Source organism: Colobus angolensis, unplaced genomic scaffold (assembly GCF_000951035.1).
Source record: "Colobus angolensis palliatus isolate OR3802 unplaced genomic scaffold, Cang.pa_1.0 Scaffold126, whole genome shotgun sequence".
In the NCBI taxonomy this organism is placed as follows: domain Eukaryota; kingdom Metazoa; phylum Chordata; class Mammalia; order Primates; family Cercopithecidae; genus Colobus; species Colobus angolensis.
This window is the reverse complement of record NW_012113808.1, coordinates 1,267,276-1,293,679: the sequence shown is the minus strand read 5'-3', so window position 1 is coordinate 1,293,679 and position 26,404 is coordinate 1,267,276. Positions and strand designations below refer to the sequence as shown.

At 41.5% G+C, this 26,404-nt stretch overlaps 1 protein-coding gene across 3 annotated transcripts in view; it reads left to right on the top strand.

Annotated features, from left to right (window-relative positions):
• COG2 (component of oligomeric golgi complex 2) overlaps nucleotides 1–23,291 on the top strand; it is a 51,320-nt gene extending 28,029 nt beyond the window's left edge. For 2 of the 3 annotated variants that reach the window (XM_011933320.1, XM_011933322.1), the window contains exons 8-18: nucleotides 874–998; nucleotides 4,350–4,476; nucleotides 8,277–8,416; nucleotides 12,937–12,998; nucleotides 14,463–14,614; nucleotides 16,311–16,508; nucleotides 17,443–17,515; nucleotides 17,802–17,944; nucleotides 19,423–19,562; nucleotides 20,698–20,878; nucleotides 22,613–23,291. In XM_011933320.1, coding sequence (XP_011788710.1) covers nucleotides 874–998; nucleotides 4,350–4,476; nucleotides 8,277–8,416; nucleotides 12,937–12,998; nucleotides 14,463–14,614; nucleotides 16,311–16,508; nucleotides 17,443–17,515; nucleotides 17,802–17,944; nucleotides 19,423–19,562; nucleotides 20,698–20,878; nucleotides 22,613–22,714 — 1,443 coding nt within the window. In that variant the 3' untranslated portion in view covers nucleotides 22,715–23,291. The remainder of the gene's footprint in view (nucleotides 1–873; nucleotides 999–4,349; nucleotides 4,477–8,276; nucleotides 8,417–12,936; nucleotides 12,999–14,462; nucleotides 14,615–16,310; nucleotides 16,509–17,442; nucleotides 17,516–17,801; nucleotides 17,945–19,422; nucleotides 19,563–20,697; nucleotides 20,879–22,612) is intronic. The other variant, XM_011933321.1, reaches the window with a different exon arrangement.
• Nucleotides 23,292–26,404: the final 3,113 nt, after the last annotated feature.

Genomic DNA, 26,404 nt, shown 5'->3' with positions numbered 1-26,404 from the left:
GTCGCCCAGGCTGGAGTGCAGTGGCATGATCATGGCTCACTGTAGCCTCAACCTCTTGGGCTCAAGCAGTCCTCCCACCTCAGCCTCCCAAGTAGCTGGAACTACAGGTACATACCACCATGCCTGGCTAATGGTTTTTTTTGTATTTTTTGTAGAGACGAGATTTTGCCATATTGTCCAAACTGATCTTGAACTCCTAAGTTCAAGTGATCTGCCTGCCTTGGTCACTTAAAAGTGCTGGAATTACAGGCATGAGCCACCGCGCCCAACCAATGAAAATATTTTAGTCACTCATCTATTCCTTTTTCACTGAACTGAATATAGTATGCTAAATTAAAGAAATATTTGAACTTTCAGTGGCATATTAAATTTAGTAGCCACATTCTGTTTTATTTAAACTCAGCTTATCTTGTCATATCATTCCTGACTCCCAATTTTGTTACAAAAAATAAAATAATAAACTAATATATTTTCTATCTTTCTCTGCCTCAAACCCTTCCCTAATCTGCATGATGGTCGAAGAAAAGGCCAGTATGAAGACAGTGAGGAGCTGTAGTGGAGAATCATGTGCTCTGCTTTAAATTTTTTTTTTAAAAGGTGTTACTTTATTTTCAAACTCACAGGGAAGCAGATGAGAGTGCATGGTTTATCAGCCCATGTCTCCCCAACAGTCGTAACTGTGCAGCCTAATCCAAGGAACTAGTTTTGAATGTGACCTGTTGTTTACTTCACTGTTTAGAAAATATGTCACAGGGAGGAGGGTGAGCATGAGGAAGCAGATTTGTAAAGTTTTCTTTATTGTTTTCTCTGAAATATATAGTTTGTACTTCCCTTTAAAATGCTTTTTTTAAAAAATGATATTCCTTTTAATAGGTGATTATAGAGCAGTTTGTTGAATCTCATCCCAATGGCCTTCAAGTCATGTATAATAAACTCCTGGAGTTTGTTCCTCACCATTGCCGCCTTCTTCGAGAAGTCACGGGAGGTGCCATCTCCAGGTAATTTAAACGACCCCGTGTGGACCCCCACCTCCCTTTCAGTGACCGCACCTGCTAAGCACAGGTGCACGACAGACGATGACCGTCTTGTACGAAGTGAATCCATTATGAATCTTGTTATTTCGTTGTTTCTACCTATGATACTGTGAGGCAGGTTGCATTAGCCTCATTTCAAAGATGTGGACACTGAGATGAAGCTGAGACTGAAGACCACATTTCCAAATCCAAAGTCTAGCCTTTCTTCTTCTCTGCACTTTTTCCTAAATTTAGTTTGAAGTCAGAATTGCTTTCCTTCCATGATTCTAATATGTCATAATCTGTCTATAGATATCAGTTCAGTTTAATTCAACAAGTTTTATACTAATTATGAACTCATCTTCAATTTTTCCTCCCTTTGTTCAGTTTCCATGACTTCCTGATGCTCTTTCATAAATATCCCATTACTTTCACCATTGCTATTGTCCCAGTCCAGGCCTTGTCATCTGCTGTCCACAATAATAGAATCTCCCCACCCTGTCTCCCTACTTCCAGTCTCTCCTTCTCTAGGCTTCTGACTGTCACATTTACCCAGAAATCTGCGATTCATAGATTTCTTCATAAATCTTTAGTGGCTTCTCAGTGCACATGGAGGAAGATCCAGGCTTCTTGAAGCAGGGCATGAGGCCCTTTTTGTTCTTGCCTGGTAGCTCTCCACTGGAGAACTCTCTCCGCCATGGAACTTTCCCTCCGTATCCCTGGATGCTCCAGCCACACAGTGCTAGCTGCCTTTCCCCAGCTCCCTTGTACTCATGTGCTTCTGCGTTTTTCCTCTGCTTGCCTTGCCCTTCCTGTGCCCTTCGTTTTCCTGTCAAACTGCCTCTCCACGTGAATCTCCAGCTCAGATACCACCTCCTTCAAGAGACCATCCTTGGCTGGGCATAGTGGCTCACACCTGTGATCCCAGCACTTTGGGAGGCCAAGGCGGGTGATTCGCTTGAGGCCAGGAGTTCAAGACCAGCCTGGGCAACATGACAAAACCCTGTCTTTAAGAAAAAAAAAAAAAAAAAACAGTCTTTGTCCTAATGTTCAGCATTCATCATGTCCTCTGGATTGCAGGACGTGTTGCTTTTGTGTCTGCTGATTAATTTCCATGTTGCATTATGATCACCTCTCCGCTGCTCACACCTTCCCCTGCCTCTTGACACAGTGTCTTAGAGCTAACAGCTGCCCAGTTAGTGTTTGCAAAATGAAAGAATTAACTAAGTTTAATGCTCAAAAGGCAAATAAGGTCTCTGTTTTCATGGAGCAAGCAATATATTTGTCCTTGAATTTTTGTTCTTTGCAGAAATGTGGGGTAATTAGTATGCTGCTTGGCATTTGCAGTACCCTCTCTCTTTCCTCTGTACCACCTAAGATGAAGCCTAGTTTTGCTACTTTTGTTTAGTAATCATAAGGATTTAGTTGGATTTGGGGATAAGAATATAGTAGAAATCATGATGTAAAATGAAGCCATAGCTATGAAACAGTCAGTCATTAGATTTGACAGAGCCAGTCTGGCTCCAGAGATGTCAAGCTTCAAAGCTTTAGGGGATCTTTTCCACAGTTTTTATTGTGGGGGAATTCACGTAGAAGGCTTAGAGATTTGAGGAATCTGAACTGTACCTTGCGAGATCATCTTCATCTGCTGCTAGCCCGTCACTGTGTTGCAGGTTCTGTGTATCCCTTTCCTTCCCGTGCCCGGCTCCTGGCTTCAGATTTCCAGCTTGGTGCTTCCCTTGTCACTCTTTTCTTTTATCATGTGCCACCCTTCATGAGCTTTATAACTGGCAACACCAAAACATTCGTGATTTCTCCTCCAGAGAATACAGATGAGCTTTTCCAATCCGTCAACTGTTAATCTTGCAGGTTTTACATTCTCTCTTTGGGGCTTTCATTAGACATTGACTTTGGGAACGAGGAAATGTTGTCATTTAGTAGTGATTATATTATGTATATCTGTAGTTTGGAGTCCTCAATTTTGTGCTTTCTTTCTCCAGATACCTTAACAGAGCCTGCTCTTACTATTATTTGAAAGTGTATAATATTTTGTGTGGAATTGGATATATAGGAGGCAGCCATCTTCTTTCCCCTTCCTGGCCCTCCTCCACCCCCGCCAGTAATTTCTTAACAATACTTAGGTGAAACTATAATAACATTATTTGCTAGCTCTTCCTGGACAGTGAAACAAAGCTTTCTTGATAACTTATCTATCTTGATAATGTTTGTTAAGCAGGAAAATTACAAAAACTTTTAAAATTTTTATTTTAATACTTACCAGAATGTTAAGTCCCATTTTGACATGGCAACTTAGCTACAAAACTCCCAGTTTTGCTAAAATAAGAACATTTATTAAATTGTTTGCCATTTTAAAAATTACCTTAAAATAGAGCAGAATACACAATATGAAACAAAGTGGGCAGATTAGTGAAATGGTGTTTGCCTAGAATGTATGTTTACAGGTCTTTGAGTTCGTGAGAGACTTAAGGAATCTCTCTCATTTAACCGTTACTAACATAGGGCTTTTACTGTGTGTTAGGCACTATCCTAAGTACTTTACAAATATTAATTCTTATAATGACTTTGTGAAGTTGGTCCTATTATCATCACCATTTTAAAGATGAAGAAACCAAAGCACAGAGAAGTTAAATGATTTGCCCATGCTCCAGTATTTGAATCAGGCACGCTGGCTCCGAAGCGTATGCTTTTGTCTCAGTGCTGCCTGTCATCTGCATTTGGGAATTTGGAATTTAAAGTCTGGTGCTAAACAAAGACAAAATAAGACAAGCACACACACACACAAAAATTAATCTATTATCAGATTTTTGTGTCAAAATTTGTGATAAGATTTCACATTTGATAGTCATAGAATTTTAGAACTGAAAGTAATCTTAGAGATAGCTTAGTAAATAAAAGCTGTTATTAATTTATAAATTAGCATAATTTACAATGCTGTGTGGTTTATTGGTGTTCAGTAACATGAAGGTTATTTTTCCTGTAGTATTAGACTACTGTACTTTTTTTTCCCAAGATAGGAGTATAAAGGTGGTGGGAAGTATTTTAGAGGGAAAAGTGTACCAAGGTGATTAGCCTTGACACCAGGTGGAGGAGTCAGGATCCAGGAGATTTGCCGGGTGTGAGGTGAGACTGAGATTAAGGAGTGAAATAGAAATTTGAGCCTAGAAACAAACTAAATTACAAATATGTTTTGTTTTTTTTTTTAAAGTTGAAATAAGTTTTAGACAGCAGATCTTTTGGCAGAAGCAACACAGTGGAAATTTGCTCTTTGTAAATAGATTATGGTGTATTTTACTGAAATGTGCTCTTACTTTACAGTGAAAAAGGCAATACTGTTCCTGGATATGACTTTTTGGTGAATTCTGTCTGGCCACAAATAGTACAAGGATTAGAAGAAAAGTTACCCTCGCTTTTTAATCCTGGGAATCCCGATGCATTTCATGAGGTATCTCCGCCCATCCTCTTGATTCTTGAAGATGTTAACCGGAGACCAGAGAAATAGCATGTTCTCTTCTGCTTAGTCTTGGTTCTGTGGTTTATTAAAAATAAAAATTTGAGTTGCTAAGTGAACATTTACCTTAAAACACACACATCACTTTATCTAAGATACGAGCTATGATACTTTTAGGAATAAGAACATTTTCATTTTATAATATAAAGTATAATTAAGTCTAGATACAAGTGTGAGTAGAAATGTACATTATTTTCTTAAAAACATCCTGAGGACCATTAAAAGCCAATGTTTTTGCAGTTTTCTGTGAAAAATTAAGTTTGTACATCTCTGCCGTATAATTTTGGATGAAAACAAACAGTACTCATTGGATTTTTTCAAGCAGCAAGTACAAAGGAATTGATTGGATTTAAAATAGACTGTATAAATGTCCTCTATAATTTAAAAAGTTAGAAAGCCCCAATATTTATTTCCTTTTTTAATTTAAATTTTATTTTATTATTACTATTACTATTTTTGAAACAGGGTCTTAGTCTGTCGCCCAGGGTAAAGTGCAGTGGCACAATTATAGCTCACTGCAATCTTTGACTCCTGGACTCAAGCAGTCCTCTCTGCTGCTTCCTGAGTAGCTGGGATTTCAGTGCACACCACCATGCCTGGTCAATTTTTCTATTCTTTTTCTTTTTCTTTTCCTTTTCTTTTTCTTTTTCTTTTTCTGTGGAGATGGGTCTTACTATGTTGCCCAGGCTGGTGTTGAACTCCTGGCCTCATGCAGTCCTTCCCCCTCAACCTCCCAAAGTGCTAGGATTTCAGGTGAGCCCCCATGTCCAGCCCTATTCCACTCCCCCCCTTTTTTTCCCCCTTAAAAAAGAAATCATTATTTTAAAGATTTCATGGTTAGGATTTAAAAAGTTAATGTATAAGTTTGTTTTCCTTTGTATCATTTTAAAGGCTCAGCCTCTTGGTACTTTTCTTCCTTCTCCTTCCCTGGATTTTGGTTTTTGGTTTCTTATGCAATGAGATAATCTTTGTCGTTTAATTAGGTACTTTATTAAATTTGCAGTGATTCTAATTGTCAGTGCATTTGACTCTTATTTTGTACTTTCCCTTTGTTCCAGTTTTCTTCCCTTATTTCCTTCCTCCCATCTTTTCTTCCTTCCTTCTTTTTTCACCTTCTTTGTATTTTAGACTTCTGGGGATCTGTTTTCCATCTTTATTCCGTTTTGTCCCCTCTACTAATTTGGAAGTTGTGCCCTTTATTTCTGCATAAATTGAGTAACCTTAGTGGTTATTTAACAGAATCTAAAGTTGATTGATGTTCTTGAGCCTTCTCCTGGACAATACGCGGAACTTAGAGCACATTAACGCCAGCCATCCCTTCTCATAGTATATATTTTTGTTTCCTTGCTCGTACTTCTATTTTCTTTTTTTTTTAATCTTAAAAACGGGGCATTTTTATTGTTTTAAATAGTCATTATCCTCTGGGAATTACCCTACATGTTTGTCATTGCTTACTGTTCCTTTTTGAATGTCAGCTCATCCTTCTTGAATCATTCTTCTGAAATTCATGTTAGAAGACTTTTTAGTAAGGCTCTGTTGATAATAATTTATTTTTTTTAATAATTTCTCAGTTTGTGTTTGAAAATAACTGTATTGCTTCTGTTTGTAAGGTCAGTTTGCTGGATATATTAATAGAATTCTCAGCACTTTGAGTATTGTCTTTTGAGTTACATTATTAAGTTTGCTGTTAATTTAATTGTTATTCCTTTGTAGTTAATGCCTTTTTTCTCTGGCTGCTTTTAAGATCTTCTGTGTGACTTTGGTGTGCTAAGTAAGTTCTGCTATGATATGTCCAGTAGAACTTCTTTTTTTTATTATTATCCTTAGGATTTGATAGGTTTTCTGAATCTGAGAATTGGTGTCTTTCATCCATTCTGGAAGATTTTTATTTATTATTTCTTCAATTGTGCTTTTCTTTCCTTCCTCTATCATCTCCATCTAGATCTCTTGTTTAGACCGGCTCACCCTATCCTCTGTATTTGCTGCGTTCTCGGTAATTTCACAGTCTGTCTTATAGGTCACTAATTCCATCCTTAGTTGTGTCTAAACTCTTTTCCACCTGCATATTGAGTTTCCAGTTAATTGTCATTTTTTTTTATTTCTGGAAGTTGTATTTGTTCTTTGTCTAGCCTCCCTGGTGAATTTGTTTATTGATTTTTTAAGTGTAGAGAGGCACAACATAAGTGTAAACAGCCTGGGGCCCAGCAGGTTTCCCACAGATAAGACAACACATTGGGAGGTTTACCATCCCAGAAATGCAACTTACCTTATCTCTTGGCTGATTGTCGCATGTTACAGTGCATTGAATAACAGGATTGTGCTGTTTTCAATAAATTTTGTAGCAACAACATTTGTGATTTTAAAAAGTAGAGCTTTTAAGATAGCATAAGGAGAGTGGAGTAATGGCTTTAAGCAGTAGCTATTGTAAGCTTTAAGCACTGGCAAATGTAAAGATGCTTTACAATTTGCTTTATGCTTTAGAGACTCATATTGACCATGTTTGACTCAGGAAATGTTTCAGCTCAGAAATGAACCTTTCTGATAGAACTTGACTTTAGAATTTTAGGCTAATACTTAACGTTTGTGAGTATAGTTTCCAGCAGATAGTATCCATTTATTTCCAGAAATACTGTCAGCTTTAAGCCTCAATGTAACATGTTTCTTATAAGAGGGAAATATCTTTATATATATTTTTTAGCATCCATTTTATGCAGAGGTATAGTTTTGTCCCAAAAGGAAAGAATAATCCCGATTTTTGTCTCAACTCCACACACCTAGACCACTCTCTGGGATAACAGAAGTTTGCCCAAAACCTTTTGAAAGAAATTTAAAGCCTGTAGTTTTTATTACTACAAAATCCTGTCTAAGCACAGACTTTAGCATATTTAGATTAATGGTTTGGTGACCCTGGATTGAGCCCCTTTTAATTGAGAAGAACATAAAAAATCAACAGTGTTCTTAGAGCCTGGGGGCTTCAGGAATAAAGTACCCACAAAAGCAACATGCAGTCACAGTTGTGCTCTACTGACTGACTAGCATTCTGCTTCCTCTACCTCCTAGCTTGTCTTTTGAGCAGGTTCTCTGCGAGCCTCAACAGAAGAAGAAGCGTCATTTGTAAAATGGGGGATGATGATGAGGATGATAGCAGTTGCCTTGTGGGATAGTTTTGTGGGTTAAATTAAATAATAAAATTCTAAGCACAGTGTGTTGATGATAAATGCTACGAGTTAGCTGCCACTCTTAATGGTTTTGGTGCATCTCCCTGTCAGTTTTCATGCTATCTCATTTATAAAAATGATGTGAATACACACATGGTTCGATTATTTCTCTTCTCTCCCTTTTTTCTTCAGAATTTTCTCCTTCTGTTCTTTCTCCTATGTGAGGCAATGATGAATTATGTCGTTTAATCTGCTGTCAATTCAAATTCCAGTGGGCTGGGGTAGGGGGCCCTAGAACATGAGCACTACCATTTAGAGAGCACCGGACTTAGCATGCCTGGCTCTCAGATGGGCTTTGCCACGGAAGACACGGAAGACGTATCCCAGAACCACTCTGGGCATTTACGCATCTTTCAATGGGACGTTGGAGGGAAGATCTCGTAAGGTCCCTGTTAACTCTGGAAACTGTGATTCTTATGTGTTGAGCTTATTTATCTTGATTACGGTTTTCAGTACATGCTCCCTGTTCTGGTTAGTTTTCTGATAATGAAAATTTTCCATTTGTTTTTATTTTAGAAATACACCATAAGTATGGATTTTGTCAGAAGATTTGAACGGCAATGTGGATCACAGGCTAGTGTAAAAAGATTAAGAGCACATCCTGCCTATCATAGCTTCAATAATAAGTGGAACTTGCCTGTTTATTTTCAAATAAGGTTAGTCATTTATTCACCGCACACCCTTCTAAAACAGAATTTGAATGCCAATTAAGGTTGTTGTGCCAATTAGTGGCTCCTTTTCTCTGATCGTCATAATAGGCTTTGGGAGACAAAATTGAAAGTGGAGAAAGATACATAAGAAATATTATGGTTGCCAAAGTCTGACTTGCATGACAAAAAAACGTAAGTTTTATTTTTTGGTAATTGGAGAGCTCAGAACACAAGAGTTGGAAGGAGCTGACTCCAAGCCCAGCCTCATTCCCACCCACCGTATCCTCATTCACTGTGAAAAGAGAAAGTAGAGTTATACAGCAGCTCTTTTTTTCCATTTTCCCTGTTTCATCATCTGCCTCAAATAATGAACCTGTCGCACATCTGGTTTTGCTCATCTGAAATCCTTGTCGCCTAGAGGGAATGGGGAAAAGCAGAGCCTTGAGTGTTCTTTGCAGCTGGTTCCATCTATTAGTGTATGAGAAGCCTCGTCATTATTTCAGCTTCCCTTATCATCTTTGTGACATTTGTGCCCTCTATTCTGGAAAATGGTGACATTTTTCTTCCAGGTTTCATGATGATATCACCTTTGTCAATAAGCCATTCTATAAAATACTTCAGGAAATGTAGGATGAACCCTTAACATCATACAGTGCATTGGAAAAACAGATGATAATAGCCATTTTTGCAGATTCTCTTGAATGAGGTCATGGTATGTTCTTCCATAGAATGGCATTTTACCTGAAATGCTCTTTGAAGAATCATAGGCTTTTTTATTTACATTGCTGGATGCTTTCATTAATTATGATGCAGTCCTTTCCTCTAGAGTTCTGAGGAATAATTACAGAGAGGGAGATCAAGAATTAGGTCCCCTGATGATAATTGCTTAGGATGATTGAGAATGTATGTAATCATCTTTTTATAATGAAATCACAGTTCTCAGAATGAAGTAGTAAGGTGCCCTTTCACTTACAATACTGTGTTTTATGCTAAATTTTCCAAGGTTGCATCATCATGTAGTTTGTCTCTCAGCAGGAAATTATGGATTTGTTCATCTAAGATGTTAATGGGATGCACTGGAAATAGTTGTTATATGATAATCAACATCAAGCCAGGGCAAGAAGCCTTTTTGATTTGTGAGCAGGATTTAAAATAGCAAAGCATCGTTTTATAAAATGATACTGCTATGGAGAAATAAGGTTTACATTTCCCCATCTCTCTGTCGTCCGGGTTTGGAGTTAGATTACTTTGGTTATCTAATGCTGTCACCTCACAAACATACTCCTCTGCTTCCTGCCTCCAAACTCTTTCCTGGTCCTTTTCCTCAGACCCTGGGACCCATGCACTGTTACCTCACTCTTCCATCCCACCACTGCACCTCCTGCAGCCCCCATGGGCTATTTCAGCCTGTGCTCTTGGCTCTGCCAGGCTGGGCCCCTTGGTGATGGCGCAGCTTGGCTTCAGCTGCATCTCCCTTCATTTCAATTTCTCTCAAAACTGGTAATTGGGGCTTAAACTCCATTGCAACTCAGCCAGTTCCCTGCAAGTCTTTTTTACCTTCAGCAGATTTCAGCCTTAAGCCTTCAAAGGAGTTGATTAGCCTTTTTGAAAAAAACCTCTTTTATTTAAAATTCATGAAATTTAAAAAAATACGTTTGAGTTGTGAAGTGTAGAACTTGTTTTTAGTACATTTGTTTTTCCATCTAAAAAGTAAATTCCGTTAAGACTTTGTCGAACTTTTCTATTGATTTTTATCAGGTGTTGGGTTGTTTGCTCTGAAGGATGACAAAAAGTTCCACAAACATGGTTAGGGTCAGAGTTGCATTGTCATCAGATTCATTTCAAGGTCATTTGAAGTAAACCTAAAGACAGTGGGGTGGTGATGGTTGAACATTTCCTAAGAAGAAATATTAGTATTGCGCTCTCAGTAAAAGTTTTCTGCTCCTGGATCTGACTGTGTACCATATCCCAATCATCTTCAGGAAAAAGGCCACCTCCCCACCCCAGCCATCACCACAATTCTTGTGAACACATTTTGTATCCTCTCACTGTCCCTGAGACCCCACTGTGTCTACATTTCATTTGCTCCTATGGGCATATTGGAAAGTAGATGAGGACTTAGTTTCTCGTAGGAAGAAATTAAATGCAGATGTGATCAAAACAGCCTCAAATTGTAGTGAGTCAGTGGCTACCTGGAAACTGCAGGTGTTAGCCCTTTACATGCCAAAGGCTAAATTTCAGTTTGCTGTTCTTTCTAAAATTGAAATATTTCTAGTACATTCACATGTATATACTGTGTTACATAGTATATGCTGAACACAGTCTTATATGTGGAATCTACATAGTAATATTGAGGTGCGGGTAGCCCTTTCTTTCCTGTCCCTGCACTCCTCTCAGACATGTGTATCCACGAGAGCCAGGGGCACTTACGATGTCCCTGATACTTCAGAGAAAAAAAACAGTAGGCATCACTATTGTTATCGCCATTTTAATTTTTATTTAAGTATTACTGTAGACCTGTGATGTTCGTGGAGGAATATGTCTAGAGACCTTCCCCGGGCCTGTATTTAAGAATTTAGAAACGTTTGTATTTGGGGTTGCCCTTCTTACGTGGATCCTGTTGAGAATAGAATGACATTCGATGTGCACATGAAAACCACAGCATAGCTTTTCAGATTTCAACAGAGGTTCCCTCTCTCTTTTGGCCATTTTCCAAGAAGAAATACGTTCTGTTGCTTCACTCCTGGCAGTTACCGCACAGCAGAGCTGTGTGAGGGGCTGGTCCCCTGGCTGGGGAGCACACCTGGGCCAAGTGACTCGGGCAGTTGTAATCCTGCATCACTGCCCCTGCTCACAGACAGGCAGAACCTCTGTGAAGTGCAGGGATCAAGGCTCTGCTGCATTTTTTTGGTACTTTTTCATTTGTATGCTTTTCAGAATTATCGTAAATATACATAAAACTCAGTGTCCTATGTCTTTGCATAGTACTAAATTATACCTATTTTTCCTTATTGGTTTATAGCATCAAGCTTCCACATTAGTACTGCATACTAGTCCACTGAATATACCGCAGATTCTATAACCATATTCTTTCTTTGGCCATTTAAGTTGCTTCCAGTTTTTCCCTGATATAAACAGTGCTGTGCCAGCTATCAGGCCTTTTCTGTATCAGGGCTAACTTCCTGTATTTTGTTTAGATTTTGAAGAAAGGCAGGACTGGGCGTCTGAGGTTGAGCTCTAGATGCTGGTTTGCTCTCCCAGGTGCAGAGCAGTCCCATCTCCCTTGTTCCCGTGTTCAGTGTCACTGCCTCCTCTTACTGCTGTTCCTGGGCTAGTTTCCAGTGCTTTCTTATCCCACTTTTCCATCTGTCACTTATTCCTTCTGTACCTCTCAACTGCAGCAGGAAAAGACTAGCCTTTGTGAGCTTCACTGGGCAATTAGAGAGTTCCTCTCTTTCCGTGGGGCAGACAGGACGGCTACTGGAAACCAGCCAGCTGTAATGGTCCAGGATAGCCTTGGTGTCTTCAGTGCTCAGCTGTGTTGGGTAGGGCTGCAGCTTTTTGTGTCAAGCTGTTCTTTTTACTCTTTAGACAGTTGCCTTTAGCTCAGTCTCTGAACCGCTTTTTAAAAGCACATTATGTACTATAAAAAATAATTTCGTATCAGTTGGATAAATTGATATTGAGCATGCATCGGAATTCATTACTAGTAAGGCAATTAGCAGGTGACAAAAGAGCATGCTAGTAAAGACAGGTATGAGATTGGAAGAGTTATACAGTTAGAAAACAATGCCTGCCGGAGCAGCTAGCTTAAAAAAACTATATAACACATTAGCCTTTCACAAAGTCGTAAAAACATGTCCATATCCATTATTAGAACAGAGGTCTGTGACAGGATGAGCTGAGGTGCCAGGTGAGCCAGCTGTCATCAGGAAAAAAAGAACGCACATCTAGGAAGCGCTAGTACAGACACTGAGCATTAGTACCTGAAGGGCAAGTACCATGGACATGGGAGAGGGTCAGCAGATTAGAAGAGCACCGAGCAGTGAGTTCTAGTTTTAACTGGCTACTTCCCGTGATTTTTCTCAAGCTGCCAACACAGGTGCAGAATGCAGCTTTCTTACCCTGGGGACGTTTACCTACCTGTGATGGTGTTAAGATAGATGGGTTGGAGGAACCAAAGTTTTATGGCCTTGAAGTGAATAGAGGATCATAAGCAGGTGCTACTCACCTGACAACTTCTTGATGGCGACTTAACTGGCAGTTTGTTTAATTTGAGAAACATGGGGTAAGTTATGATTCAGACCAGCTGCAAATAACAGAGAACCCTTATGTAACAGTGGCTTAGTCACGATTTCTTGTTCAGTTAAAAAAAAAAAAAAGGCTGGGAGAATAGGCATTTCGAGGCTGGACTTACCAGCGAGTGACAGAGAAAGTTCCTGTTACTTAGGAAAAACAGAGGATGGATAGGGAAAGGCATCTGTCAGAGTCATAAACACTAATTTGTGTTCTTGTTTTTATCTCAGATTTAGAGAAATAGCAGGATCCTTAGAAGCAACACTTACAGATGTCCTGGAAGATGCCCCAGGTAACTCCCCCAAAGTGATAAGTGGCATGGTATCCTAAATGAGTTCATTCAGTTCACCACATCAGCTAGATGATAATGCTCTGCGCATACTTTCACTGGTTTTGTGTGTGTGTGTGTGTGTGTGTGTGTGTTTGTTCATGCCTTAAGTTGGACCTTAAAATCACTTAGTTTGACTTTTTTTTTTTTTTTTTGAGATGGAGTCTCGCTCTGTTTTCCAGGCTGGAGTGCAATGGCATGATCTTGGCTCATTGCAGTCCCCGCCTCCCAGGTTCAAGCGATTCTCCTGGCTTAGCCTCCCAAGTAGCTGGGATTACAGGTGTACACCACCACGCCTGGCTAATTTTTGTATTTTTAGTAGTGACAGGATTTCACCATGTTGGCCAGGCTAGTCTTGAACTCTAACCTCAAGTGATTCATCCACTATGGCCTCCCAAAGTGCTGGAATTACAGGCATGAGCCACCATGCCCAACCCTTCTTTTTTTAATAAGGTAAAAATAAACCAAATAGTTTTGGTATATAGAGTTCTTGCTTTATAAAGATGAAAAAGGAATAAGAATATAGGAGACAGACCTCATTTTCATTCCTGAATATAACTTGTCCAGGGGATATGGCCCCTTGGTGTGCTTATCTGATCAGCTGGTTTTTTTTAGCAAATGGGCTGTGATCTGCCTTCCTCCCAGGCTGAGGACTGGTCTGCATGGTAGAGGGTCAGGGTGCTCCTCCCTCTCACTGACAATGACTCATAGCTGAAGCATGCATCCTGGGCCTCCTGGGCCCTGGCTGCCTATGCTGGGATGCTGGGCAGGTAACAGCTGTAGGTATGTGGACTTACCAGTACATGTTTGCATATTCTGACAGCCTCATTAATTTTTTGTATCATATATTTATTCCTAGTAACCGCTGAAATACTGTGTGCTTATATCTAGGTTCCTCGACTTAAATTTCCACTCTCTTTTATGCAGCTAAGTCTCCTGTCATTTTGAATCAGTTTTAGCTTCAGAATTTGTTTTCATCTATCTTTGCCAAAAATGGTCATATGTAGTTAACTTGTTCTAAAAGAATAAGAAGTATGTTGAGATAGAGGAAGACTCTTGTGAAACAGGACAAATTTGAAACTGAAGTTTAAACCTCTGCAAGTGATTGCCACTCCAGCCCATGTTTGTTGATTTGGTATAAAGTACCTATTAAACATTATTTCTGAATGCTATGTATGTTTGATGTTTATCCAGACACCTAGGACATAGTGTCATGTAAAACTGTGCGTGGCATGAAGGATGTGGTAGGGAACATGGATTGTGGCCGCTCCTCATCCCTGTGCCTCCAACAGCTTTGCTGACCACATGGTTTTCTTCAGAAGGCCACTTTCTTTACCTTTGAATCATACATCGAAAGTCTTACATTAGATTATAGCCTAAAATTGTCTGAAATTCCTTAAATGTGTGTTGTTGTTGTTTTTTCTCTAGCTGAAAGTCCATATTGCCTTTTGGCTTCCCATAGAACTTGGAGCGGCCTCAGGAGGTGTTGGTCAGATGAGATGTTCTTGCCATTGCTGGTGCATCGCCTGTGGAGATTCACTCTGCAGATTCTGGCACGATACTCTGTGTTTGTCAGTGAGGTAAGGGCTGGCCGTGGAGCTCATCCATAATCAATACTGATAAAAATTAAAGATCTGTTAGGCTAACTCCTTAAGATTTTTGTAAATGCCGTGAGAGGTTAATTCAGAGGACCACAGCAGTCTGGCTTCCCGAGATCATCTGCAGCTCTGTTTCTGTGTTTCGCTTTGACTCCTGCGAGCATTGCATTCAGGGGTGTCTATTATCACGAGCTTGCTTTGTTGAAAAGCACCATTCTGGCAAGTCCATGTTTTCCCTTCTCAAAACCAGATTCTTTGAACTGCCTCCAAATTAAAAAAAAAAAATGTTCATTTTAATTTCAAGGTGATTATGAAAATGATTAGAAATAAAAATATGTGCATTTTAATACTTAATATTTGGAAGGTTACAAAATGATATTGTCATCAACATAAAAAGGTATTAAAATTATCTTTTCTTTTTTGAATATCCTTTTCCCTTTTCAAATAATCAAATGTATTAAATATCCACATGCCCTTGGTGACTTATTAATACTCGACAAAAAGCCAGAAATTCTTGATCCACAGAGCATTGGTGCAGTCCGGTGCTCAGCACCAGCCCCGTGGGTTCTTGCTAGGACCTCGGATAGAGGTGCTGCCCTATCTCTGGGGGACGTGTGAGTAACAGACTCTCAGGTAAACCAGTCATGGCAGTGTGAGGAGTATGCAAAGGAGATGTGTTCTAAAAAATGAAAAAGACAACATGGAGAAAACAGCACACTTTGAATGAAATCTTTGTTATTTGGAGTAGGAAAGGATCCCAGTCCTCCTCTTGTGGTGTATTTTAATGGAAAGAGTGTCAGCTTTGGAGCCAGTGTCAAACTTTGGCTCTTGAACTTTTTAATTCTGTGGACCTAGAGAAATTAAGCTGAGTCTTCATCTGGAGAATGGGAAAACGGCTTCTATACGTGGCTGTTGTGAGGATTTATTTGGACTAAAGCTCCTGTCAGGTAATGGGAGTCTAGTGAAATCTAGTTTGTCTTTCCCTTTTGCCTTCCCTCTGCTCAGAAGGGTCTTAGTGGACCACCCAGGGCCATCCGCTGTTTCTGAAGACCGCTGTATGATTCCCCTGACAGAGTTGGGTTAGGACAATTATTCAGTTAGGCTAAGCATGCGTTCTTGCTAGCCAGGAATTCTCTGTTTATCTGTAATAGATCACTTTGCCCTGAATGTCCATTATCCCATTCTATCCCATTCTTTTCTTGATGCTAGCGTACTTCTTTTTTATTTTTTTCCCTTATAAACAATGTTACGCAAAGAACACTTTGTTTTTTGTATTTGAAGGTTTGGATTTTGATATTTTACCCTTATTAATTATAATTACAAATATGGTATGTTATTTGCCTAACATAATTGATTTTTTTTAAAACCTGTGATGTCCCCAACATTAATTTTATTGTGGTTTGGATACTTTATTTTTCACATGGTATTTTTATCACCAGAAAGTAGACAAGTTCCAGAAGGTAAATGTACATGGGGGCGTAGTTTGTCCTTGTTTCTCTTAGTGCTTCACTCCTTCCTGTAGATACAATAAAGTGTACTTTTATTAGTAAGTTTTTACGAAGTGCTATGTAGACAGCTAGCATTTAGTGGTGAGTTATTGACGCACACATGTGTAATACATAAATGCTCGTGTATCTTGCTAGTGTAAAAGTAGTTAATCAGTGAAATCCTTTTTCAGCTTTCACTCAGGCCCATTTCTAATGAAAGTCTCAAGGAGATCAAGAAACCTTTGGTAACTGGTAGCAAAGAACCTTCCATCACCCAAGGAAACACTGAAGACCAAGGAAGTGGTCCTTCAGAAACAAAGCCTGTGGTTTCCATTTCCCGCACTCAGCTCGTGTACGTGGTTGCAGACCTGGACAAGCTTCAGGAGCAGGTAAGCCTGTGTCCCAGAAGAATTCCAGGTGCTTGGTTTAATGTTTTCACAGAAGGTAGCATGTGTAAAAGGCAAACACCATTGGGCCTTATGGGGCTTAAATTGTGGGGCCCATGGGTACCCCAAGAGAGAACCCCTCACCTCCCTTTCTAGGTGTCTCTCCAGCGTACCCTGACAGATCATGTCCATATAGGGTTTCTAAGGATGTGCACTTCTCCTGCGTGGAGTACATTCTGTATTGTATTCACCTCCACCCTGCTTCCTTTTCAGTAGTGATGGGACAAGCTGGAGCAGCCATGCTTCCCCCGCTTTTTTTTTTTTTCCATTAGCTCACCTTATTCTGCTCAGGCATGATCTTTAGTGGGCTGGATTTCAGTTACTTTACATTAATTTACCCCAGTATTTTCTGTTGATGTTTAATCTTCAGCTATACCTTGAAAGTGCTAAAATATTAAAACTTCTTCCTCTGTTTTCTCTGTATAGTTCCATATGTTTTTGCTTGTAACATGAACTCTGTGGGGTGAATGTAGTGGTTAAGTCATCTGATACACAGTTCTGCTTTCCTCAACGTTAGATATTTTGTAGTGCTTGAATAAATACCGTTTTGAATTTTAAAATGTGTATGTTTTCAGTAAGAATATGGTCTTTACTGTGTCTATTTTTGTATTATGGAGAGCCATAGAGTAGAAAATGTTTTTGCTTATTTTCTGTGCCTGTTAGTAGCCATTAAACCATGTGATTTCTCATGTTGTTGAAATCTTTTTATAGTAAAAGCATTAAAACTGTTTCTTTCCTTTGATGAAAATTACTGAAATTCCTGATTTTAGATTCACCATTCATTAGCAAATTCTAGCGTTTGTAGATGCAAATAGAATCGCCTCTTCCTTTGATTTATAAAAAGTAACTGAATATATAAAGTGCATATTTATTTCAGCTTCCAGAACTCTTGGAAATAATCAAGCCAAAACTTGAAATGATTGGCTTTAAGAATTTTTCTTCTATCACAGGTAAAAATGAATCTTGACTAAGCAAATCTTTGAATAAGAAATGATTTAAAATAAAATTTCAGAGACTGTAGGGTATATTTAATTTGACATTTTCTTCTGTAGTTGTAAATCCTTGGTTGTTTCTCTATTCTGTTCTGTATTATAACTTCCCTAAATAAGATGTTTTGTTTAATTCATTTGATCTGATTTATTATAGTACACACTGTAAATGCTGTGATAGTATTTCAGATGAAGTTCACATCTGGGCCTGAGCATGATGATTAAATCCAGTCTTTAATCTCAACAGCAGCCCTGGAGGACTCCCAGAGCTCTTTGTCAGCCTGTGTGCCCTCCTTGAGTAGCAAGATCATCCAGGATTTAAGTGACTCTTGCTTCAGTTTCCTAAAAAGTGCACTGGAGGTTCCCAGGCTTTACCGAAGAACCAATAAGGTCAGCGCCATTCGTGGGAGAGAATTCTGAGGTGGGGAAGTGTGTATTAGGAAAGCCAAGGAGGAAGGAAGGAAGCGGCGGATTCCCAGGGTAGCCTGAGACAGATGAGCTCATCCCGTTCTGAGAACAGTATTGATGAAGAGAGGGAGGTTCGGCAGGGGTGATCAGGGGCTCTGGGCCACAAACTGAAATAGTTAGACCTTTCCCATCCTATCCTAAAAGTATTTAAGGATGTACTCAGTTTCCTTTTGGTCTTGCGGAAAAGTATGTTTTTCAGAAAAAGCGTTTTAATAACATTTTAAAGTCCTATACATTTTTGTCTCCATATCTGGTATTCCACATTTTATATCTTGTTCCCTCTTTATTGTTACTGGAAATATAGTTGGCGCCTGTGTCCCCAGGTTCTGCATCCACAGAGCCAACTGTGGATCGAAAATATTCAGGGAAAAAAAAAACTACCACAATAAAAAATAATACAGGCCAGATGTAGTGGCTCACACCAAAATCCCAGCACTTTGGGAAGCTGAGGCAGGAGGATTGCTTAAACCTAGGAGTGTGAGACCAGCCTGGGCAAAGTAGTGACATCCAGTCTCCACACATAAAAAAAGTTTTTATTAAAAAAAAAATACAAATGTTAGTGATCTAAAGATGATTTAAACTATACTGAAGGGTGTGCATAGGTTATATGCAAATATGATGCCATTTTATATTTGCTCCTTATTGTCTGATTTGAAGCTGCCTCTCGGAAGTGGGAGAGAGAGAGACCTATTTTATGTTGCCAAATATGTTGTTTTTCTTCAGTAATCTACCAACTCTCCCTTTCTAGTCAATAGGTTGCTACAGTAATATATTTCCTGAGAGTTTGTGTTAGGGTCAGACCCTGTGCTAGACACTTTACATAGTCTTACTGTCCTACGAAGTGGGTGCTAGTATTGTCATTTGCAGATGAAGAAACCAGAGCTAAGAAAGGTTACATTCCTGAGCCTGGATCCTTGCTTCTCAAACGGTGGTCTGACGATCAGCAGCATTCACATCACCTGGCGGGTGGGAGCTCGCTAGAAAAGCACAGTCCCAGAACTCAACCCTTCCACCACCAGAATTAGAACCTGAGTTTTCTGCCCCCAACAGAATTAGAACCTGAGTTTTATGAGGTTGCCAGGTGATTGATGTGGACATGAAGCTACGGGAAGCAGTGCCCTAGTTTCGATGCCCTGAGCCGTGGGTGGCTGTGCCAGCCAGCACCTGAACCCAGCCTGGCTCCAGACGTCACCTTCTTGTGCTGGCTCTTCTTATTCCCTCGTGTTCTCCAGGCAGCTTTCTGTGGACCCCAGTGTTACCTTTGGGAGGGATGGAAGTTGTCCATGTCTCAAAACTAGAACATTAATAGTATCCTTTTGGACTTGAGGTCTGGGTAACTTACTCTGTTTCTTTTCTGTTTTCTTCCTGTGCATCTTTATCTCCTACCAACATCATTCCAGGAGGTCCCAACCACAGCTTCCTCCTATGTGGACAGTGCTCTGAAGCCCTTATTCCAGCTTCAGAACGGACACAAGGATAAGCTCAAACAAGCAATAATTCAGCAGTGGCTAGAAGGCGCTCTCAGTGAAAGCACTCATAAGTAAGTAAATTAAAAGTAGACCTTGTGGGCCTTGCTTAGAAGAGTCTGCGGCAGAAAGCCCCGAGGCCATCAAGCACTGCGTATGAATAAGGCAGTGAGACTGCCTAGCACTTCTTCGCTGGACTAGTCAGAGTGTGGTCCCGCAGTTTGCTGCCTCCCTCCCCACACCCCCGTACGGGCCTGGGCTGCGGCCTCGCTGGCCGTGTGCACAGTGCCCCTGCATCTCCTGGCCCTGCCTGCGTTCCCTGCAGGTGCCGTTCTCCGAGGTCCAGCCACATTCTTCTTGGAGGCCCTTTCTTTGCTCAGCCCTGTCAGTCCAGAGTGGCTCTAATCATAACAGATAATCAAAGAACTTAGGTTAGTAATCAAGGAAGAGAAAACATACATTTAAAAGTAATTACAGCTGACAAGGACTCGATTCCTAAAACCTCTAAAACATATGAGTGTCTTTTTCTAATGAAATATTCTTTTCCTAAATCAACAAGTATGCTATTCAATTTTGTTACTGATTTTAATTATTGAATATTAATTTTGCAGTAGTATTTTATTTACTTAAGATTTACGTGGCCATGTATGGGTTAATTTAGAACATAACAATAATGTCTAATACAGTTTTTGTGGGCAAATGTATTTCAAATGCCGAGTAACCAGCTTGTAGACAAAGCTTTGAAATATAACTCATTTATAATTTCAAAATTATATTGAGAGTATTTTAAAGACAATGAACTTTATTGAAAATTCTGAAATACTTTTACACTCTAAAAGATGAACTGTTCTTAGAACTGATTGGAAATGAACTTGTTACTTGATCTGGGGCATGAGCTACAGATGTCCACCCTCGATTAAATTTTAAACAAAATCCATGCAAATACATATTTCTTAAATTCTGAGGGAATGCTGTGTGTAGACACTTAAGACTATATATATACACACATATGTGTCTGTATATGTGTGTGTGTGTGTGTATATATAAAAAAATGATTTTAAGAAACTTAATTACTTACCATGGCTGAATTTTCATTGGAAACGAATTTGTATCTTAAAATTCTCTTTTTTTGGTCCACAAAGCCAGTCAGTCTATTTGGTGTTACACACAAATGCCTCTTTTCACCAATAAATGTGTCTTGTGCTCAAGGTACTACGAAACCGTGTCAGATGTATTGAACTCTGTGAAGAAAATGGAAGAGAGCCTGAAAAGGCTGAAACAAGCCAGAAAAACCACTCCCGCCAACCCCGTCGGTCCCAGTGGTGGCATGAGTGATGACGACAAAATCAGGCTGCAGCTGGCCCTAGACGTTGAATACTTAGGAGAGCAGGTAACCCATCAGCCACCGGCCGCTCCAGTGAGCCTGAAACCAAATTCTGAGAGCCGGGCAGTTACTTGGTGGCTCACGTGATCCCAGAGAAGCTGTTGCAGTGGCTAGGGAATTGCTTCCCAAGTGTTAACGGCTAGGAGTCGGGGCTCCCAAATTATTTTGCCTCTAGGCAATATGAGAAGGAAAAGGTGGAAGAAAATGGAGAATTCCCATTTTAAAGTCCAGTGGCGTGCTCTCTGGTGCTTCTGCCATCTGCTTGTTTCCCCAGTGCCCATGCTCACAGAGCTCACTACAGTGGGACTTTTTGGTCGAGTGCCTGATACTTGATTGGTGCTAACCCCAGGCTTTTGAAATCCTTGCTGGTTTAGCTTAAAATAACTGAAAGCATGTACCCCTATATGGTGCGTAAGAAATCCTCTGAGCACAACTCCTCTGCTTCCCTGGTTGGCTTTTGTAGGTTTCCTATAAAACACAAATTTTAGAATCATGGCATGTGGCTGAATGGTAATGTGAATATTATCACTTAAGAGGTGATATGGATAACATGCAATGAATGTCTTTTCATTTTCACTCAGGTGAAAATGAAATTTCATCATGAAATGAAATGTTATGATACTGTGAGGACAGTTCATAAAACCTCTAGATGTTCAGAAACTGGCCTTCTAAACTGTTGAAGTGTCCCACACAGTGGTAGGTCCTCAAGGGAGGCCTTTCCAGAGGGAAAAAAATTGAAACTATAAAGTTTCCATAAGAGGACACTTGGCCCTGATTTGGAGAACTGAGACACATTAATAGAAAAAGCAAAAAATAAAAGCAGTCAAAACAACACCCTTGATTTTCTAGCTTACTAAGGAATTTCTTTTACACGTCATGATCATCACTGAAAATTCAACTGTTTTCTGCTTTGAGATGAATGTAGAGATATATCCTGGTAAAAGTCAACGGCCATGTTGCTTTATTTGGCAAAAAAAACCTAAAGACTTTTTACACGCAAGAAAGTATGTTATAGAAACGTGAAGAGCCAACGAGCAAAAGCAAGGGAAGGAAGGAAGGAGAGCAGGATAGGGAACTAAAAGGAAAGAGAAGGGAAAGATAAGGTGCCTCCGCAGTCCCCGTCCCCAGAACAAACACAGAATGCTGACAGACACTTGGTGTGTATCTTTCCGGATCTTTCTCTGCGTGTGTGGTGCGTGTGTGTGTGTGTATGGATGTATACGTGTATGTGTGTTGTTATTGTCATTTTTAAACAAAAGTGGGAACATAGTATGCCATGTCTCGGTGACCAAATAATCCACGGTAATTGCTGTGCCAAGCAAAGTGTTTTCAACTCATCTGATTCTAAAAGGTTTTTGGCAATATGCTAAGAAACTAAGAGCACAGGCCAGTACTTTTTTGAAAATTCTCTACTTAAAAAATAGTTCACTCTTTTATTTCTCTAGTGTGGATTTTCTTTTCTAGTGTGTTTTAGGCCCACAAAAGGGGCTCTTATTCTGTCTGATTTGTTGGACTAAGATAAATTAACCTACTGGCTTCTTAGAATGCTAAGTGTTTGACCCCAAAAACCTCACATTTTACAAGAAGTAAATCCTTTGCTCTAGAGGAAAAAATATCCTACAGGTCTTCAGGGAACTGTCTTCTGGTTTAGTAGAGGATGAAGATTTTATGTCTTTTTTTCCCGCCCCCCACATTCAGCGTGAATTGCAGTAACATAATTCATTCTCATGGCCTTTGCAGATACAAAAGTTGGGACTGCAAGCAAGTGACATAAAAAGCTTCCCAGCTCTCGCAGAGCTTGTTGCTGCTGCCAAGGACCAGGCAACAGCAGAGCAGCCTTAAGCATCTTGGAAGGTCTCAAGGTTAGATTCTTAAGCAAGAGAAGAGTTGGACTTCCAGGCTGAAGGGGAGAAAGTGACTCTGTTCTCTTAGCAACCGTCCATAGCAAAGAAGTGCTTCCAGCAACACGCCCATGCGTCTTCTCAGCGTATTTGGGTCTTCCTTTGCCCAAAAAGAACACAAAAGCCTTTTTCCATTGTATGGAAGATAGTTTTTAAGACGTTTGAAACTTTCTACTATAGTTTACAGAACAAATTATTTTATTTTTATTGTAAATCTTAGTGTGGAAGAGCTGATTTCTAAAATGTGATTAAAGTAAATATATACCTATGAATGTCAAGAGTTGTCTCCCTGAGCCTGCAGTTGGAAGTGACGACTGTAGTGGAGTGATGTCCTGTATAGAAACGCCCTTCTCTGAAATAAAGAGAACTCCTGGGCTTTCTAAAGAGGCTGCCGGAGGCCGTCCTCCACTCGCACTGTGTGTGTGAGCGGTGCTGCTGATCCTGCTGTCACCCCAGCCTCTGGCAGGGGCCGGCGCCAGTGGGAAAGACCTCCTTCCTAAATAAAAGAAGTGTCTCCCGGGAGTGTGCGCTCCTTTCCTTTGGGAATTCGGCACCAGGAAAGCACTCCTCATCACTCGTGCCCTGTAATGACATGTGTTCCCTTCCAGGCAGATGCTCCTCTGAGCACCAATGGGAAGGGTCCTGGCCAGCACCAACCCTTTCTTTCAATGTGTGGGAGTTCCTGTCCTTGGAGGGGTAACACGCCTTCCTCAGGAGTCGGCCGGTCCCGCCCTTCCTGGCAAGCTGCTGTGGGTAGAAGGAAGGAAGACTGCCCTGAGAAGAGCTGGAAGCACTGGGGAGAGGCGCTCCAAGACCGGTTTTGTTGGTTCGAACTCACATAGGCAGCATGGAGGACCATGCAGCCCCTGCTTAGCTGTGGCTTCAGCCCTCCCAGCCTGATGAGGAGCTGGAAGCAGCTATGTTGAGTCCTTAGTCTTGCATTCCCGTGCATCTCAGTCCCTTCTTTGTTCAAAGGTTAGCCATAGGGAGAGGAAGTAAATGGTAGGGAGTGAGAGCAGGTCCTGTAGTTAGCAGCTTGTTTTTTAGCACACACGGGGATGAGGAGGGCTAGAGAAGTCAGAGGAAATCGCAGTGATGAAAGCACCAAGAGCCAGGTGTGTGTGGAGCCCCAGGGGCTTCCACGCAGCCCCCAGCCCGCCACAAAGAGTGGCTTCCACTTTCTGTTTGCAGGTAACAGACCTTGGACAGTGGCCCCCTGGGTAGAGAGCATCTGCTTTGGGCTTAGCACTGGAGGCCCTGCCCCTGGAGGGGGATGTGTCCAGTTCTAGAGTTCAGTGTTGGGAAATTTGGTCAGTGACAGAACCATGGGACAGAGACAAAGAAGGGTTTTCTTCTCAGGGCTTGACCTCCCTGGTGTGGGAGCCGGCTCACCTGGCAGGGCTGTGGTATGGTGGGGTACCATCAGCAGGGTGCCATCGGAAGGAAAGACGGGCTTGCAGTGGGGGAGCAAGAATGAACTGGAACCCATGAGGATAAATGGAGCCCGCATCTGGCTCTTGCTGTCTCCTGGTCTCCCCAGTTCAGTGATGGGGAAATGTGCAGAGGAAGCTGCACATGCACTTGGCCCAGGATTCGGGGAAGCTGAAGGAAGAGACTCAACAGGAGCTGGAGGAGTTGCATGCCTGCCTCCTGCCCCAAGCCAGCAGGAGAGCCTGCAGCTCTGGGTCAACGTGCGGGAGCTGCAGTGGAGCCCAGGCTACAGCAGCCTGCTGCGTGTGAGCGTGCAGCCACCCCACCCCGCCACCTGCCGCTGTTTCCCGTGACCAAGGCCAACCTCAAACCATCCAGGAAGGGAGTCATGGGGAACACAGGTCCAGCCTAGCTAAGCCAATCCGGTGCGAAGCTACCTCAGTAACCACATGGAGGTAAGCTACTTCCTCCACCCCAGCCTTCATCGATAGACCCCAAATGTTTGTCCCTATCTCCCTGAGTGCTCTGCCCTTCTCATATGTTTTAGAACATAGAAGGAGAGGGTTATGACTGAACAGCCCCTCCAACTCCAGCATTATTATTCCCATTTTACAGATGAGGAAACGGAGCTTAGGTCATCAGGATAACTAATAAGTAGGGTTGAAACCCAAGCAAGATAATTCCAGAGCCTGGTTTACTAATTTAGGTAATTCTCCATCCCTAAAATCAGCACTACAATAAAGAAGTTGACAGTCAAGAATTGGAATGTAAGTTGTTGATTTCTTTGACCCTGTCAAGCCCCATGCTGGCCCTGGACTCAGCACACTGCCTTTCTCAATGACAGCCTTGATGCCATAACTCCTGCTTCAAAGAAACAGGCCTGTAATCCCAGAACTTTGGGAGGTCGAGGTGGGTGGATCACCTGAGGTCAGAAGTTCAAGACCAGCCTGGCCAACATGGTGAAACCCCGTCTCTACTAAAAATAAAAAATTAGCTGGGCATGGCAGCACGCGCCTGTAGTCCCAGCTACTCAGGAGGCTAAGGCAGGAGAATCACTTGAACCCAGGAGGCGGAGGTTGCAGTGAGCCAAGATCGCGCCACTGCACCCAGCCTGGGCAACAGTGTGAGACTCCGTCTCAAAAAACAAAAAGAAAAAGAAACAAGAATCTTTGGGTAAGAAGCGAAAGACTTCAGAGCCTTTGTCCGTGGCTCCCCCAGAACATCTCTCCTTTCTTTGATACGTGTTTTATTTGCTTTGCTTTGGAGAAATTACTATTGAATAAAGCTTAAAGATGAAATAATACTTATATACTATAAACCTGTAATTAGTTTCAATTTTTCTAACATATAGACTTAAAAGAGGGTGCCAGCCACAGGAGAAGTGTTTTCGTTCTGCTATAACGCTGCTGGGGAGGCCGTGAGTAGGTCCTTCGGGGACCCAGGCTGACTGGAAGTCAACCATCTCCATCCTGTGGTTTCCAAGCTCACCCTGGGGGAACCTCCTGCGTTCATTCCCAGGGCTGCTGTAACAAATTCCCACAAGTGTGGTGGCTAAAAACAGAAGCGCATTCTCTCACAGTTTTGGAGGCCGAAGTCTAAGCTCATGGTGTCAGCCGGGCCATGCTCCCCACGCAGGCTCTAGGGGAGATTCCTGGCCTCCTCCAGCATCTTGTGGCTCGAGGTTCCTTGGTTACGGCAGCATCACCCCAGTCTCTGCCTCTGTCTTCACATGGCCTTCTCCCCTTCTGACGGATAGGGACACTGTCATCAGATTCAGGAGCCACCCGGTTAATCCGGGATGATCGCATCTTGAGATGCCATGCTTCATGACACCTGTAAGGACCCTTTTCCAAATATGTTCACATTCACAGGCTCCGGGGGTGGGAGATGGACGTATCTTTTTGGAGGCCACCGTTCAGCCCACTCCCCTCCACTGCAGCCTACCAGAAAGAGAGAAGAGTGTGACGGGGACGCCCAGGGTGTGGCTGTGGCCCCAGTTTGGATGAGCACAAAATCCTTCCCCCTCGGCCGGGCGCGGTGGCTCAAGCCTGTAATCCCAGCACTTTGGGAGGCCAAGACGGGCGGATCACGAGGTCAGGAGATCAAGACCATCCTGGGTCCATCTCCTCACCAGTGTCACAGCCCTGCAGGACCCCATCATGGTGCATTAGAACAGCGCCCCCTGGGCCGGGCGCGGTGG